Here is a 16,885-nt window from a genome sequence, read left to right as displayed (position 1 = left end):
GAATTGCTTATAAGAAAGCAAATATTCTAGTACGATCTTTTTTCTCTCTCTCTCGTCCTCAGATATTTAAAACTTCACAAGATATAATTCACTTGTTATATATTAATTTATTCAAATGATATTTATATGCACTCATTATACATGAGTTTTATATAAAAAGCTTTTATATGTAAGAATAGATTTTTATAATTAACATGATAAAAGACATCGGTGAAACAACCTTGCTCCCCTGTCATCGATATTATTTGGTAACCTCGCTAAAAATTGAGGAGGAAGTAATGAGAAGCAAACTTATTGTTCAGTTTCGTCGCTAGCTAAACTTTGCTGAACACAAAGAAAGTTCACTTTGATAATACAAGGTGTTTCAAAAAGAATGTCCCGATGAATTCAGCTATCGGCTTGATGTCCGTGCAGCAGGTGGAGGGCACATTGAGCATTTGTAATTGTGGTGAGTGGAATTTTAGGCCTCACTTCATACTTGGTAATTTATTTTGTAACTGTACCACATTTTCATTATTAAATATAATTATTTGAAATCGGGTCATTCTTTTTGAAACACCCTGTATCAAATTATCGCAGAACGGATACTATTATATGTACTTATTAACATTGCAAAAATAGAACTTAGTGTTTCTGGAAATTTTATAGCCAAAGTTTCGCGTATTTAACCCGGACATTTCATGATAGATTTATTCCAGAAGTCATCACTTTTAACGAATTATTTGGTTATCCTGTCCTTTAGATAGAGGGGAGGAGGGGATAAAATATACATTAAATTTTTCCTGGCATCATATTAAATATGGCAGCCAATTTTATTTTTTGGATCCACCGAATTTTTACATTTTCGGGGGGTTTAATTTCAACTTATTTCCATATAACCCTCAATGTATTATTTTATCACTTGAGTTATCAAAATGCTATTCTTATTTAAAAACTTGAACGGCTTACACATGTAAAAAAAAAATAGAATTTTATTCAAAAATTCCAATATATTTCATCCAGCTTTACGTGGGTATCGTCAGGAGATAGACCGATAACTACATTGTTTAAGATATCAAGTTATTTTAAATATAAACCTGTTTTTTTTTACTCCATTTCCCAAGTAAGCAAACAGACAAGTCAGTCAAGTTTGCGCCTGCAAGTGTTGCAAGTCTAGCTGACCCTGCACGTAGTGCAAGTCCAAGGCTACTCGTGGTAAAGGTAGAATAAGCTCTGATCACTATTCTTAATATTTACCCGTAATGCAAAGCACATCTCCTGGAGGAGATGTATGATGCTATGTATTAAAGGCAAGGGGCCACTACCCAGACCGGTTTCGACCTTTATTCAGGTCTCATCAGTGGGAGCCATTCAGGGTCAGCTGGACTTGCTACACTTGCAGGTGCAAACTTGACTGGCTTGTCTTTTTTATTACTTGGGAAATAGAGTAAAAAAAACCAGGTTTATATTTAAAATAACTTGGTATCTTAAACATATATTATACCCAAGGTAAAAATTTTTCTACATCTATCTCTCATCCTGAGATTTTTATTTAATAAGGTCTAAGCACCTTATGGTAACTTGTGTTGATAAAATATTTATAAGCTCTGTATTACTTAAAACTTAGTATTTCTTAGCCTGGCTCCCACTGATGAGACCTCAATAAAGGTCGAAACCGGTCTGGGTAGTGGCCCCTTGCCTTTAATACATAGCATCATACATCTCCTCCAGGAGATGTGCTTTGCATTAAGGGTAAATATTAAGAATAGTGATCAGAGCTTATTCTACCTTTACCACGAGTTTCTTTGGACTTGCACTACGTGCAGGGTCAGCTAGACTTGCAACACTTGCAGGCGCAAACTTGGCTGACTTGTCTGTTTGCTTACTTGGGAAATGGAGTAAAAAAAACCAGGTTTATATTTAAAATAACTTGGTGTCTTAAACATATATTATACCCAAGGTAAAAAACTTTCTACGATAATTACATTCAAAACATGAAGCATAAGAATGAGTCACATGGCATGTGCATACTAGCTCGTATCTCGGTCTCATCTGAAGTATACGATTACGCTATTTAGAGATTAAAGGAAGAGTTGTAAAAATTGTAGATAAAAACAATTTAAAATAATTATTAAAAATACATTATGAACAAGTAATAGTACTTCTAGGAAAGAGTGGTAGTATGCACATTTACGTGCAGCAGGCACATAAATGTTTTTGTCTTCTTAAGCATTCATTCATTTATTATTTTTACTCTCCCATTTGCTGTTGCGTCACATACCAACCCACTCGTAATCCTATAAAAATTGTCTTGGAGTTTGATGTTTAGACTAAATACGCTGAAACTTTCGTAGTTGCAATTGTCATAAAAATAAATCAGTCTTTCGAAATGTCCGCTATATTCAATAATTATAAGATGAAGAGTAACATTCTACTGAAGATGTCTCTCTTCCCCCAGTTGGTTGTTTCATTCTCTCTTATTATCAGTTCATATGCCATGAAAAAGTAATTTCGAAGGAGAACTAGAAATGTGCAGTAAGTTTTCACGTGTTTAAGTTCTAATATATGTCCTTCCCTAAGCCTGTAAAAGCCGAGCATTGGTCATTTCGTTTCCTTGAGTTTATTATTATTATTTTTAATTTGCCACTGATTACTGCAGAAGGGATGAAGCTTATTCGACTCTGAATTATGAATTTTGTGTATTCTGACTGATTTCAGGGTGGAGAACCTTGGTACTGCAAAAATTAAAAACAATTTGCTTGTGTGTGTTGCGTATAGTTTTCAGTTTGTAAATTTATTTTTAAATGGAATAAATTAATTCTAGCAGCAGTTATTTGCCGAAATGAAAGCATTTTTCAGAACTGTTATGCTTAAGAAAAATTGCTGACTTATATAGTGAATCGTTTGCTACTTTGTTTCCTTCTTATCTTGACAGGTGATCAGAAGTGAACGGGCGTCATTGCGCCAACAATGTAAAACTAACTTCTAGAAATTGAATGTTTTCAATAGAGACAACACTTTAGAATAGGAAGGAAAGAAAAATTATGCAAGACATTTCTTCTTGCTGTCTTTATTAAATCAATTTTTTATGTGAATCCCATCCAAGAAAAGTTGTTGGTATATTAGTACCGTAGATGGGATAATTGGCTGATCCAGAACTCTGTCTCAGAACATTGTTCGAGCCACTTGTGGTCTCCAGTAATCAGAGTGGTGGTCTCGCATCGTACGAGGAAAATCATCTACCATCTAAAAGTTATATATAGAACCATACATGCAATAGTGGAATTTCAATTTATAGTTTGTTTTATATTTTTACTACGCATTCTGTGTTTTGAATTGATATGGAGGTCTTAATTTCTGTAGCATAAAAAAGTATCTGAAAAAATGCACCGCTTAAAAATAAAATATTGAAAAGTACATCTGAAGACTTGAAAAATTCGCTTATAAAATGTACGATCCATCGGATGAATATACTCAGTGCATTTTAGTTTTTGTGGGGAGGAGGTGGGATAGGATTGTGCTTTGATTTCCCCAGCAGCGCTGTACCGTTTTCACTTTTATATATTGCTTAGGTTAGTTTCCGCAAATGTTTCATCATGTTTGCTTGTAACAAACGCGACGGAAAAAAGCGACTACACAACTTTTGATGTATTAATAGTTGTGTTATAGATGAAAAATCAGATAATTTTTCATTTGTATATACACAGTACGTTCTATTTGTCACCGAGTGGATGACTGACCCTGGTTGCTATAAAACTGCCATGTTAATTAGAAATAGAAGGCGTTTGCATTCTTTGTTGTTTTTGGTCATTGTTGAATAGACGAAGTCGTCGCCCTTGGTATTGAATGGCCGTCGCCTGGAAGGCGAAGTGTGCCACTTAGTATGGGAGGTCAGCGACCTGTTGCGAGCATCTGATAGTCTGTCTTGCATGGTCGTGGTGATTTTTTTTATAAATCGACGTTATCACTTCATGTAAGCGTACCTATATATGTAAAGGTATAGTAACTAACTATTTTGAGCTCCATATCCTTAATCTTAATTAAGAAATACTCTTGTCAATCGACATTTTCAGAATTTTGGAAGTACAGTAAGTTGACTTAATTGGGATTGGAAACGAGTGAATCAATTTGCTGGGAAACAGTAAGCGTTCTTTTTTGTTAAAATTGTTCCAGCCCAATCTGTACACGATATGCTTACTTATTGCTGCAAATGAATTCCTTTCTTCATTAATTACATCGTCTGCATTTTATTCACTAAAACTATTATTATATTATAAATATCCAACTAAAATTTTATATATTTTGTATGAAGAAATATTTGTTTTATGATTTATTTATTCGAAATTTTTATTCATTTGAGTACAGTTTACTGTATTGGAGTATTGTGTCATTCATTAGTATTTACTATTCGAAATATGTATGGACAAATGGGTCTCTTACTTTTCTTGTCTCCAGTATGGTTGATTCTTACATTCGTCTTCGCAGAACTCTCAATTTGCATCAGTCTATCCGGATTGAGCTTCCTTGGGATATTTTATTTCATATTTTATCTGTCATTTTTGCTTCTTATCCTTGTTTTACTAATATTTTATTCTCCGTTCTATTTAAGCGATTATAACTTAAATTAATTCAACTTTGTCATTCTTGAATACTAATAATGTTCTAATATCTCAGTTTGTATATGGCCTTTAATCAACTTTTGTTTTCTGACTCCCACTGTCCACTCCATATATTAAAATTGATTTCAGCATAGACTAGTTTCTCATTTGTTATATTTAATTAACAAATGTGATTTAATTAAATATTTAACGAGCTAGTTAAATATTTAACTAGCTCGCAATCATACTTGTCCTTTTTATTATTATTATTATTATTATTATTATTATTTTAGTATTTCTGTATTTAATTTGTCATTTTTAGATCAACAACAACAAAAAGGTGAAATATGTTACGTGAATTATTTACTTCAGAGAATGCAGCAGTTTCGGTTTTCACTTTGTCTTGTCTTTCATTTGCACTATATAATTTTAGTGTTTAGAATAGTTTTTCCGTTGGCACTTTATCATGTTCCTTTTCAGGTGATTATACAGAACTAAGAGATGTCGTTAATATATTCTCATGGTTTTTCAGTTTGTTTTAAAAGTAAAAATCTGCTTCTTTTCAGGTTAGCTTTCATGCTTCGTACATCCAATAGGAATATTCCCATATTATTCTCGCAATCTTGTCGTTTCCCTTTTTTCTGGCACTGTTTCAATCACCCGGGGATTGGATCTTCTGATAAAGCATTTTTGTGTTAAGTCAAAGTTGACTATCATATGTAGCTAGCTGTCACATTTCAGGTTTGCTGGCATTTCATACTGTCTGAATCATTTTCGCCACCCTTTTTGGCACTGGCTTTTCAGAATTTTTTTTTCTTATTTTTTTTTTTCCCTAGACATCCAGAATATCCATATATTTCTTCTCCCCTTCCTCATATAATCTTTATCGTCCTTGTTTCTTTGCCTTAGTATTCATTTACTCCTGGCTATTAGTTAATCTACCCAGAGATATTCTTAATGATTTCCTGTTTTCAGTCTCCATTATCTCTTATCCCCAGCACTGAAAATGCCACTATCAAATAACGTAATCAGATGACAAGATGTGTGTATTCTCTTCACATTAACTTGTGCACGTCTTTGGTGCGTTATAGTGTTAGTAATGACTTTCCAAAACAATAACCAAATGTCTATTTTCCACTGCTGTTAGCTCTGGTCGTTTTTATCCAAATTTTTAACACGTGTAGTGCAGTGTCGAAGAAGGCGCGATATTTGGCCTTCATTTGTCAAAAATACCTGAATTCAAATCTCGTTGAGGATGCAGAGAACATTTATTAGCGGCTTTAAGCTGAAAATGAGTGTCGGTCGCGTACAGATAATTCACCGCCTCCATAGCCAATTGCTTCGGCCGTAATTCCAACCAAACCACAATTTTTCATCCCCCCCCCCCAAAAAAAAAAATATATATATATATGGGATTTATTTCAGATTCTGCTGTATGTCTGCAGCAAAAATGAGTTACATCCGTTGTGCTTTCAAATGACCCCAAAATTTCCCCCGTCTTTTCAGATATCCAAAACTTGGATTAGAACGTAAACATCTTTCTTATACTGCCGTTCTGATGGAGAGTAGATTTAGCATTTCGCTATCCCCTCGGCCATTCGAACCCAACTGTCATATGAATGTTTGTAAAAGTCATAAAATTGTGCGATTTCCTTTCCAGTGTGAGATCACTATCCGGTAATTAGAGCACTGAAGGCAAAAGATTATCCAACCCTTGGCCATGGTATATTAAATGTGTTGTAGGTGTCCAACTTTTTTTTTTTTTTTTTCTTCGGATAAAATTAACTAAAAAAAAAAATTAAAAAAAAAAAACAATTTCCCATTTGGAAAATTGTTTCCATTACTCTTGTAATCTTAGACTGCTTCCCAAAAGTTATTTATCTTCGTGTTTGATTAAATGCTACAGTTGCTCACTCTTGTCTCCTGATCCATATTGTTCGGATACATCGCCTTATAGTTATTATTTAGAAAGATGACGTTGTTATGACAACACAGTATTTTGTAATGCCTCTGCTATTTTCACTGTTCATCCAGGTCCTCGAACCGGAAGATACCACGCCGACATCATTTTCAATGATATTACCATCATAGTGCATGTTTTTGGTTTCGTGTATTGAAATACAGAATAGGGTGTGGTCAGCTATGTCTCAGATTACCAGGACGCACCTCGCGAAGGTAAATCAGACATCTGGTCATAAGCCCAAATAGTTCCCTGCGCTCCTTACGAGCTATATGGAGGCCTCTTTCTAGTTATCTGGCTTTTGCAGTCTTTGCAATAGTTATATGTAAATAACTCTAGTAAAATTCCAGGCTCATAGCTGCTATTCCTATGTATCATTTTCATTACAATGACAATTGTTAGCATATGTCATAAGAAAATAAGTATTTTATGTATGCAGTAAAGCTGGTCGCAGTTGATATTAAAATGTTTTGTCGAGAAATTCAAAATTAATTCTGCTGGGTACATAAATGCAATAATACATTTAACCCAAAATGTATTTGAAAACGAACTAAAACGAAATTGAGTAATTTGAATGACTAATAGGGAGTTCAACATAGAATATTCTTAATTCATTTAGATATGAACTGGGACATGCCCACAATGTCACCACACGATAGAACCATTGGTGTACTGAAACCGGTACAATATTGGTCCTCGTGCGTGCCGATTGTTAAATTTTCAAAATTTTTGCGAGCCAGTTGTTAAACCGACAATGGCTATAGAGCTGCATGCACTTTAATCGACAATGGCGAATGACATTTGGATATTGTGACACGGAAAATCCAGTTGCGGTGCGGCAGCCTGGTAGGGATGGGATTATCTCTGCTAGTATTATTTTACACGAATGTTATTTTTCAAAAAAAAAAATAAATAAATAATAATAATAATAAAATAAAAACGCAAAGATTTCGTGTTTCTAGAATTTTTTTTTTATTTGTTTAGTATTTTGTTTAGCCAGCCGGTTGTTAAAAATTTACCACCACGCCTCTGTGTGTTAGAAATCAAGTCATTCTGTACAGCATGGCCGTATGACGTTAAAACTGCAGATACGAAATAAAGAAAACCTAAATTGATTTCTCTAAAAATTAAATATTTGTCTGTTGATATTAAAATTATTTTTATGCAATTTCAGTACATAACTATTTTAGGCACGTTTCACAAATTGCGTGACACAAAGTGGACAAAATGAATTTCAAATTTTATTAAATTTCATCCAGCCATAAAAAAAAGTTTCTGCAATATATAATTTTGATACGTTTTGCCTGCTTGTTTCCTGGGAACAAACAGGCAAAGCGTGTCGTAGTTTGATATGCCATGCAACCAAAGCGCTCCGCAAATTTTTCGGAGGATTCCAAATACGAGATTTCAATGAAATCTGTCTGGTAAGAATAACTTTCGTACTGTCGGCCAAAACGAATCCGATATACACATTTTGCACCTTTTCACATAGTATAAGGATGCTTTATAGATTATCGTCATTTTTTGAACTTAGGTAATAACGTTCTAATAAATAGCTTCGCTGGTGTCAATTTGACTGACTTGCCGCAGCGCCTTAGGCGACCCATTGAAATCGATAATTTCAGGCATTGGCACACTAGTTATACTTCTTTTTTTCTTTATTTTGATTTGTCTAGGGAGAACATGAAGCATCTAAATAAACATCGTTAGAGTTTGGCCGTTTAGCGATCATCTGAAATCAACGTGCATATTCTGTACATGGATTCGCCTAGCAGCGAAAGAGTAGGACTTCGCAGAGAAACATTAGTAGGGCCGCAATGATAAAGAGATAATTGTTCATATCTTTCGTTTTGAACGATAATAGTTTTCCCTTTATTTTGAATGATTAACATTTTTTTGAAACCTTTTCCTTTTTTCTTTCTTCGTAAAGGGGAAAAAAATCATGAGAATAAATACTGGACATTATTCGTAATTGCTACTTTATTTTCGCGTAGTCTTTTTTAATAGAGTAAATGCGAATATTCTATCCGTCATATTAATAGGCGTATTTAAAAGATATTAGTATCCGAATTATGATCAGAGTGTGGAATTGTATTGGAAGAAAAGGGAAGGTAGTGCGACTTCCCTTTAATGTACGAATAATGCATACGAGCTCGCTCTGCACGCACGCATTGTACATATCACGAGGTCGAGTTCATGGACAGTCGTTGCCCGGCAAAAGCTGGCGCCAAACTGCCAGAGTATCATCAAACTGACGAGGTGACCCTGGGTTGGTTTGTTACTTGCATATTACCAGTAGGTGCGGTAACTAAAACTGTATAAAGAGCACTTACGTGCTCATCAGTGTTTCTGTGATAACACTTCATTGTAAATTGGCTATTTCTTAGAATCGCTCTTAAATGCCATTGAAAATGGAAGAATGATTATTATTATTTTTTTATACTTTAATTTCCCACCAAACTGTGAATAATATTTCTCTTTTAGAGCTATACAAGTTTCAATTTTCAAATTATGCAAATATGGAAGTTCCATATTGTAGCAACTATACACAAAAATAATTTTGTGTATAGTTGCTACAACATGTATTGACCTTCCTTTAATAGTGCAAGCTGTGTCTAGTTATTTGTTATAGAAAGACTGTTAATTCTAAAAATTGTCAGCCTGAATAATTTAGAACTTTTTTTTTTCTAAAAAATAACTTTATGGTCAACAAAACAAAAATATCAAGTTTTTTGTGTAGCTAGAATGAGGTAATATCATTGGCAATTCAATAATGAACTAACATTAAGTTATTATATTCGTTAGTTATATATTATATATAACTAATATTGACTAATATGTTACGTTACTCCTAATTTTTCAAAATTTTAAACCTTATATTTATGAAACTTGGACTTTTACTTTTCTAAACAAAATACTTTTGAAGTCTTTTAAACATAATAACAAAAGTATATAAACATTGTTATATATTTCTTAATAATATCATAACTTTGAGTAATTAAATAATTATGCTATTTGAATAAATTAAATTATACACAATTAATAATTTTCTTAATATTTTTAACAGATGAAGTTGACATTATGGGCTATAATAGCAATCAGAGTGATACCGATGACCATAGCAGCATACAAAGTTTGAATAGTGATGGTGGGGTTTCTATTAGTACCAAACGACTTTCTCTTACTGAAGAAAGCTCCATCTAACATTGGTTAACTGTGAGGTTATAAAAGTGGACACTGTCATCAGTCTCCTTGCCAGTTACTGCAGATTTTTGCCAATTGTCACCAGTGCAAGTATAGTGGCCCAAAAAAAAAGGAAGAAAAAAAATCATTATGTGAGATACTGATGGTGGACACACCCTCCTGGATATTGGATCTTTACAGTGAACTGGTAGCACATTTCCTATGGTGATTCATTGATACCTACAGGAATTTGAAGGAAGGAATTTGCTCATTCCAGTTATCAAAACTGCTCTGTTTTAGTATATATCCCTCCACTCTACAAGATTGTAAAAGCTATCAGGTCAGTGGAAAATGTTGAAGATGATATATTACATATATTTATAGTGGAATGGATGAAAGTCACAGGTAGATTCCAAAAATTTACAGCAATTTTGCTGTGTACATATGTATGTATGTATGTAGTATTGGCGAAACAGAGATGTATCCTTGTAAACATAAAACTAAATCCAAGAGAAATGCATAATTTATATTTTAAAGTCTGTGACTTTGTAAAAGTAATTATTTGCTGGCTAATTTTATCTTTGGATGGGTGGTCCATTCTTTGTCAAAAGAGCCAGTTTTACTATATGTGATGGAGAAAATATTTATTTGGGTTGTAAAATTTTACAGAGAACTTCTTGTATATTTTATTTCTTTTTTCTGTCATTATAGGCCACTTTGGCTAAATATTTTAAAATAATACTCCATTAATGCCCACCTGAAGAAAGACTACCCACTTTATATTGTATAAAAGAAACGTGCTATATAATTAAAAATATTTAATATTGAACATGCCTTAAAGTTTTATGTTAGGAACATTTACAAAACAGTTGAATTCCGGTGTTTTTAATTGTACAGTATCTCTTTTTTGCCGTATGGTGATTGCTCTCATTTGATTACTGTTGTTCACAAATCCTGAAAAAGGTTTTCTGCCAAATCAGAATATATATAAAAGTCTGAAATATTTTGATTACTAATTTATTAAAAAAAAAATATATTTTTTGAGTTTATCATTTATACTTAATGTTAGTAGTTGTGTAGATGATGCCGTTAAGTAACCCTTTGAAAATTCCAGTAACATTAAGTATTCTGGAATGGATCTCCAGTTAGATAAGTGAGATTTTCTGTTGTATAATAATCTGAGCTGTTTTGTGCATTTATTTTTAGCTAACTTAAAATTAATTTAATTGTATCAGTAGTTTTTCATAGTAGTTGTGGATTTATTTTACCAGCATAGCTTTCAGTGAAAAAAAAAATGTGTATAACTGTGTTTTAGCTTCTATTAAAATTTACCTCAGCTTGCATACCCTTCTTTCAAAAGAGTTGTATACTGTAATTTTGTATTGATAGTGCTTCCGTCTAAACAGTTTACTGTTAGTATTATTTCAGTAATATTTATACCAAAAAAAGTGGCACTCTTCAAAAGAAATTTTTAAATAATTGCTTCTACTTTCTAGTCAGAAGAGAACCATAAAACCAGGCATCCCATTATCAAATTGAGAATTGCTCAGTGCCATAAATGTTAAATTTTTGTGATACATAAAAAAAAAAAAAAAAAAATTGACTTAAAGTTATTTTCTGAAATCTAAAAATCCCTAGTCAGAAAACCTATTGCATGTGAAAACCTTAAAGCCGATGCAACATTTTGATTTTTTTTTTATATGATATTTAATGCATCTTAACATATCCACTTTTTCCAAAATACCTATAGGCTGCTATTGAGTTTAGAATGAGATCCCACTCATTGGTAGCCTCAGTGAACTAAAACTTTGAGCAAAATCTTGATAATATTTTTGAATAATGGGGATTTGCCATCCCTTATAAATAGTTTACCTTAAATCAGTATCAGTGATTTTTTTTTTCTTTTTGTTTATTCATTCAAATGATGATTTTACTTGCACAAACTTTGTTTAGGAACCAAAATATTTATTTGTGATATATGATTATAAAATTGTAAAACAAATCTAAATGACAATCAGTACCTGTTAGTAGTTGATATTGCTTTCATATGTTATTTCTTTTTTCTGTTTTCAGATTATTTAATTTTTATATAGAGAATTATCTGTAAAAGAACTGTGTGAAGTATCTTTCTTTTGTTTCTGTTCTGGTTCTGGTGTTGTTATCTTTGTTATGTTAAATTCTTTATTTTTGGATACTTTATGTGTAACATGAAGTTTTTAGTGTCAGTTTAAAAAAAAAAAAAATTCATATACTTAAGTTGTAATTTGCACCCAGTACAAATCTAAGAAAATAGAAAAATAATTTGTTGATATTAAATACTGTACATTTGTGCATGCAAAACCAGTATGAATGCATATTGGTTTTCACATTAAAAGAAGTGTTAAGATATATAAAGCAAAACCTTAGTTTAATTTTTAGAATAATCATCTTGTGTACTATAAAAAAAAAGCTTAACGTAGCTTTTTCAATATAACTTTATTGAAATTATTACTGGTGATTTAATTAAAAATATTTAGCATAGTCAAAGAAAAAGTATATTGTTATTACTTCACATATTTGATATGATTTGGCACAAAACCTTTTCCTTCTATTTTTGAGGACCAGATGTTTATGTTTAGAATTAGTCATTAGAATTATAATTTCCATTACTGCCAAAGTTCATTGTGGTACTTTGAAATAATATCAGGACTGATAATACCGTAATTCATCCTGACAACTATGAATGATGGTGAATAAACTACATTTTAAATGAAATATTTTTAATTTAACCAAAATATTTGCAGATATTTCCCAGTTTGCAATAACTTGTAATTATTAAAAAAAAATAAGTGTACCATTAGATTTTTAAAAAAAAAACTTTTAAAAGTTAGAATGTAGCTTTTAATCATTTTTTCCTCTCTAAACAGTGATCATATAGTGGTAAAGAATTTGGTGAAATAATGTGTATATGATAGCTGAAGATAAACTATTTTTGATTAATGCTTATTATCTTGGGACAGAGCAAAGAGTTCTTTCGTAACTATTGAATGTTCTTGACTTCATGTATGACTTCAAGTCGTTAAAGGTCTCATGGAGTCCATTTCAAAAAGTTCACTTTTAAGCACAATATATTTCTGCAATACTGCATTGCTCTGCTCCTAATTAAGCATCTTTGTTCTTTGCTTTAATACATGGAACTAAGGAGGGATTATTTTCTCTTCATTTAATTATATAATTTGCCGAATCATTACAAAGAACAAAAAAAAAACACTTAGTGATATTAGTATAAGATTCATTAATGTTGGCCAAATATATTTGAAATATTCTTAAGGTAGATATTCAGAAATGATTGGTTGCTAATGGAGAGACTGGCTCTTGCCTTAAAGGCATGGTATTTCATTCACTGCCACCTCCAGCAAGCACCTTGTCCCTTTGTAAATATGCTTGGGCACAAGATTAAATAAAACAGAAATGTTTTGTGTGTAGTTATATAGAGAAGGGCATTATAAAAAAGGATATAATGTATTTTTGAAACTTGCTGGTTATGAAAAGGTTCTGCAAACTAAATAGAGCCTAGATAATGAAATATAGATTCCCAGATAAATTGAAAAAGGGAATCTCCAAGTCACTCAGGTGACTTTAATCTGAAGAACCGTGTTGATGTTGTATGCAAAGGCTGCATTTCATTGAGTGTGTATATTGTAAGGTTAAAAAAATGGCTCCTGGATTTGTATCTTTTGATACTTCGAAATGACATGACATGTGGCCCTTCATGTAGAGGTCTTTCACAACTTCTGTACATATTCCATGTACTGAATATTGTTTTTGTTCATTTTCCTAAAATAAAACCTATTTCCTGTAATAAATTGTGTCAAGTGTATAATTTCCCTTTGAAATACATAAAAACATAAAAACAGTCATCACTAAGATATATATAAAATTTGAAATGGTGGCTACCCTTATTATAAAATTCGGACATTTAGATTAGAAAAATAAAATTATTAGTGAAAAGTTAATGCTTCTAGAATTGATCTCAAAAAAAAAAAGGACACTAAAAAGTAATTATTGCATCTGTGTTCATCTGCATGTGATTGACATCATCATGGTATGGCAAGAAAAAAAAATTCTTTACAGTAGAGAAAGCATTGCATCATATAGAAGAAAGATATGCTAAATGATGGCACAATTTACAAGTGCAGCAGGTAAGTTAGCTTTAACATGCCTTTTACAATTATTCCATGTAAAAGGCATGTTGGAGAGATTAAATAATCTCTTAAAAATATAATCATCATCATAAAATTCCTGATGTGTATCCTCAAGACATGTACAAGATTAAGTTGACATCTATTAGCTAATTACCTATCAGCAATTTTCCTACAAATTAATTTTTCTTTCTTCCACCCACGAAAGGTTGTAAACCTATAGCACATTAGTACTGCAGGTAGGTTAAGGAGTTTTCTATTTTTATTAATTTTTTAAGTATTTTTTATTTATATTTTACATATTCCAGAAACCTTGCTCTAAAGACTGAACATGGAACTTTGTCAAGCCACGTTGAACTTCCATTAAACAGAACTATGGTTTCACATTAGGTGATTAATTCATCTCCCACATAACATCTATTTGTCAGATCTTACATTTCATTCTTCTAGGGCACTTCTAATCAAATCACCTAGAACTTGGTTTTCCTCTGGGTCTTTTTTCTTACAATCTTTGCATCATATTACGAATATTGCTAATATTTCTGCTCTTTCATTCTGTTTAAATGTCCAGTATCAACCTTAGATCAGCTGAGTTCAAACATTCTTTAATGCTAACAGTGATAACTTCTTTTCTGTTATCTTCATTTTTAATATGTTTCTGCCATATGTTACTCCAAAACTTTCATATATATTGCCCCTAGGTTTTGATCAAGTGTTTTTATTTCTAAGCCAACTATTAGATCTCTAAGTTACAATGGTTTCAACACTGTATACATACCACTGTTCAGTTTTAGCTTATTTCTCTCTCTCTCTCTCTCTCTCTCTCTCTCTCATTCCATAGCATTTTATATAATTGGCTCACCACATTAACAGCTTTGCTTATTCTGTTGTCTATTTCATATTTAATTTGCCTTTTTCACTAAAAATTTTGCCTAAATGTCTGACTACTTCTATGGGTTTTCCATTGAGAATGCAAGTGATTCGTATTCCTTCCTATTTTCCACTTGAATATTGCTATTGATTTTTGTCTTTATATTACTGATTTTCATACCAAATTTGTTAGAGCAGTAATCCAATCCAGTCAAAAAATCTTGCAGGCTTGGATTTATTTAAAAGTATGAAATCATATGCATAAAGTAAAGATCTGAGATTAAATATCCAATTTTGATATTAGGTTTTATGCCATTTTGACTGAATCAGTGTGATAATGTGATCTGAGTAATGGCAGCTGAATAATGTAATCCATATAAATGATGACTAGTAGTGGAAATAGTGTATTCTTGATTGTTTTACATCCTTGTCTTACATCAAGCCCATCCCTGTACCTGCAAATTCAGCTGCTTATGAAACTTAAATTAGACTATTTATTAATCTATTAGACTATTTACTGCTCTGTATAACATTCCATTTACTCCATATAACTGTAGCATTTTGAAAAGCTTTTCTCATGGAATATGCTTTTTCTCATCAGAAAATACCATGATTTCCCAACCATCTTAAAATCAAAATCTGATTATGTCAATACAAACGAGGTTTGTATTGACATAATCATCTTGTTCTTCTCCAGATTTCCTTTCCACAGTTTTCTTAGCCTTTTCTCAAATATGCTTAATAAATCTTACCTGGAACTCTCAGTAAGGAAATTTCTCTGTAATTCTTGCATTCAGTGTTATTTCCATGTTTATAGTTGGAAAATTAGCTAATTTAGCCTACTCCAATAATCTGGGATTCACCATTTTGATTAGGCCTTAATTATGAGTGTGGCTGCTGTACAACTCTTATAGTTCTGTTGAAATATCATCTTACTCCAGCTGTGTTTCCACATTTCTGATGGCTTTTCTACCACAAGTATTGATATGTACTCCTGAATACCTTCCTCATGAATATTTCTGTTGCTGTTCTCTCACTGAGTGGTTTCATTTAACAATCTTTCAATTACTCCAGGCATCTAGAGTATCAGCAATAACCTAGCGGTATTGTTGAAAGAGTGATATATTCACATTAGTTTTCAGAAATATATGAAATGATCACCATTTAGTTTTGTGTAGGATAAATATGTATTACAGTGAAGGAAAAAAAAGAATGTGGACGAAAGTTTCAAAAGAATCAGTTGAGTGACTCTTAGAGGTGAACTATAGATCAAATATACAAATATTATTCAAAAAAATATGAAAGAGTTTGAAAGCAAGAACCAAAACTTGGAGATTCTGTGGCTGACTGAACAAAAGCATCGATTCAACCAAAGGCATTATCTGAGAGGATAGAAAAATTCAATCTTCATGGTGGACTCAGAAAGTTAGAGGCAGTCATAAAAATTCATCATCATCATCATCATCAAATTCCTGTCATGTACCCTCAAGGGGTGTACAGGATATGACAGTACTACATGAAAAAATTACATCATTACTAACTTCCTATCTACAATTTTCCTCCAAATCAGTCTGTTACTTGTCAAGACTCCAACATTATCAGATCTTATATTTCTATCGTCTAAGGCACTTTGTACCGTATCAATCCACCTATATCTTGGTCTTCCTCTGGGTCGTTTTCCTGCCAACCTGGCAGAGAACACTTGTTTTGCTAATCTTTCCTCTCCCATTCTATTCAAGTGACCATACCATCTGAGATTAGCTCTGCTAACGCATTCCTGGATGCTGACAATGTCAAGTTCTTTTCTAATAGCCTCATTTTTAATATGATATTGCCATTGATGCCATCTGTTCACGCCTCTAATCTTTCTCAGGACTTTCATATCTGCGGTCTCTAGTCTTTGGTCAAGTGTTTTACTTCTGACCCAGCTCTCAGATCCATAAGTTAAAATTGGTTTGAACACAGTCTTGTATACAGCTAATTTAGTGTTCTGACTAATTTCTTTCTTATTCCATATGAATTTATTCAATTGACTTCCCACGATACCAGCTTTGCTGATTCTGTTGTCTACTTCTATATTTAGTTTACCATCTTCAGTAAAAATTGTGCCTAAG

The 16,885-nt window shown here is 32.3% G+C and overlaps 1 protein-coding gene across 2 annotated transcripts in view; it reads left to right on the top strand.

Moving 5' to 3' along the window:
• The window catches only part of LOC150110567 (max dimerization protein 1-like), a 144,088-nt gene extending 130,523 nt beyond the window's left edge, over positions 1–13,565 (top strand). For both annotated transcript variants that reach the window (XM_090399771.1, XM_090399780.1), the window contains one exon: positions 9,605–13,565. In XM_090399771.1, coding sequence (XP_090255897.1) covers positions 9,605–9,741 — 137 coding nt within the window. In that variant the 3' untranslated portion in view covers positions 9,742–13,565. The remainder of the gene's footprint in view (positions 1–9,604) is intronic.
• Positions 13,566–16,885: the final 3,320 nt, after the last annotated feature.

Source organism: Typopeltis vanoorti, chromosome 1 (genome assembly GCF_054136105.1).
Source record: "Typopeltis vanoorti isolate ZY-2024b chromosome 1, IOZ_Tvanoo_1.0, whole genome shotgun sequence".
Classification (NCBI taxonomy): domain Eukaryota; kingdom Metazoa; phylum Arthropoda; class Arachnida; order Uropygi; family Thelyphonidae; genus Typopeltis; species Typopeltis vanoorti.
This window is presented reverse-complemented; position numbering and strand designations above follow the sequence as displayed.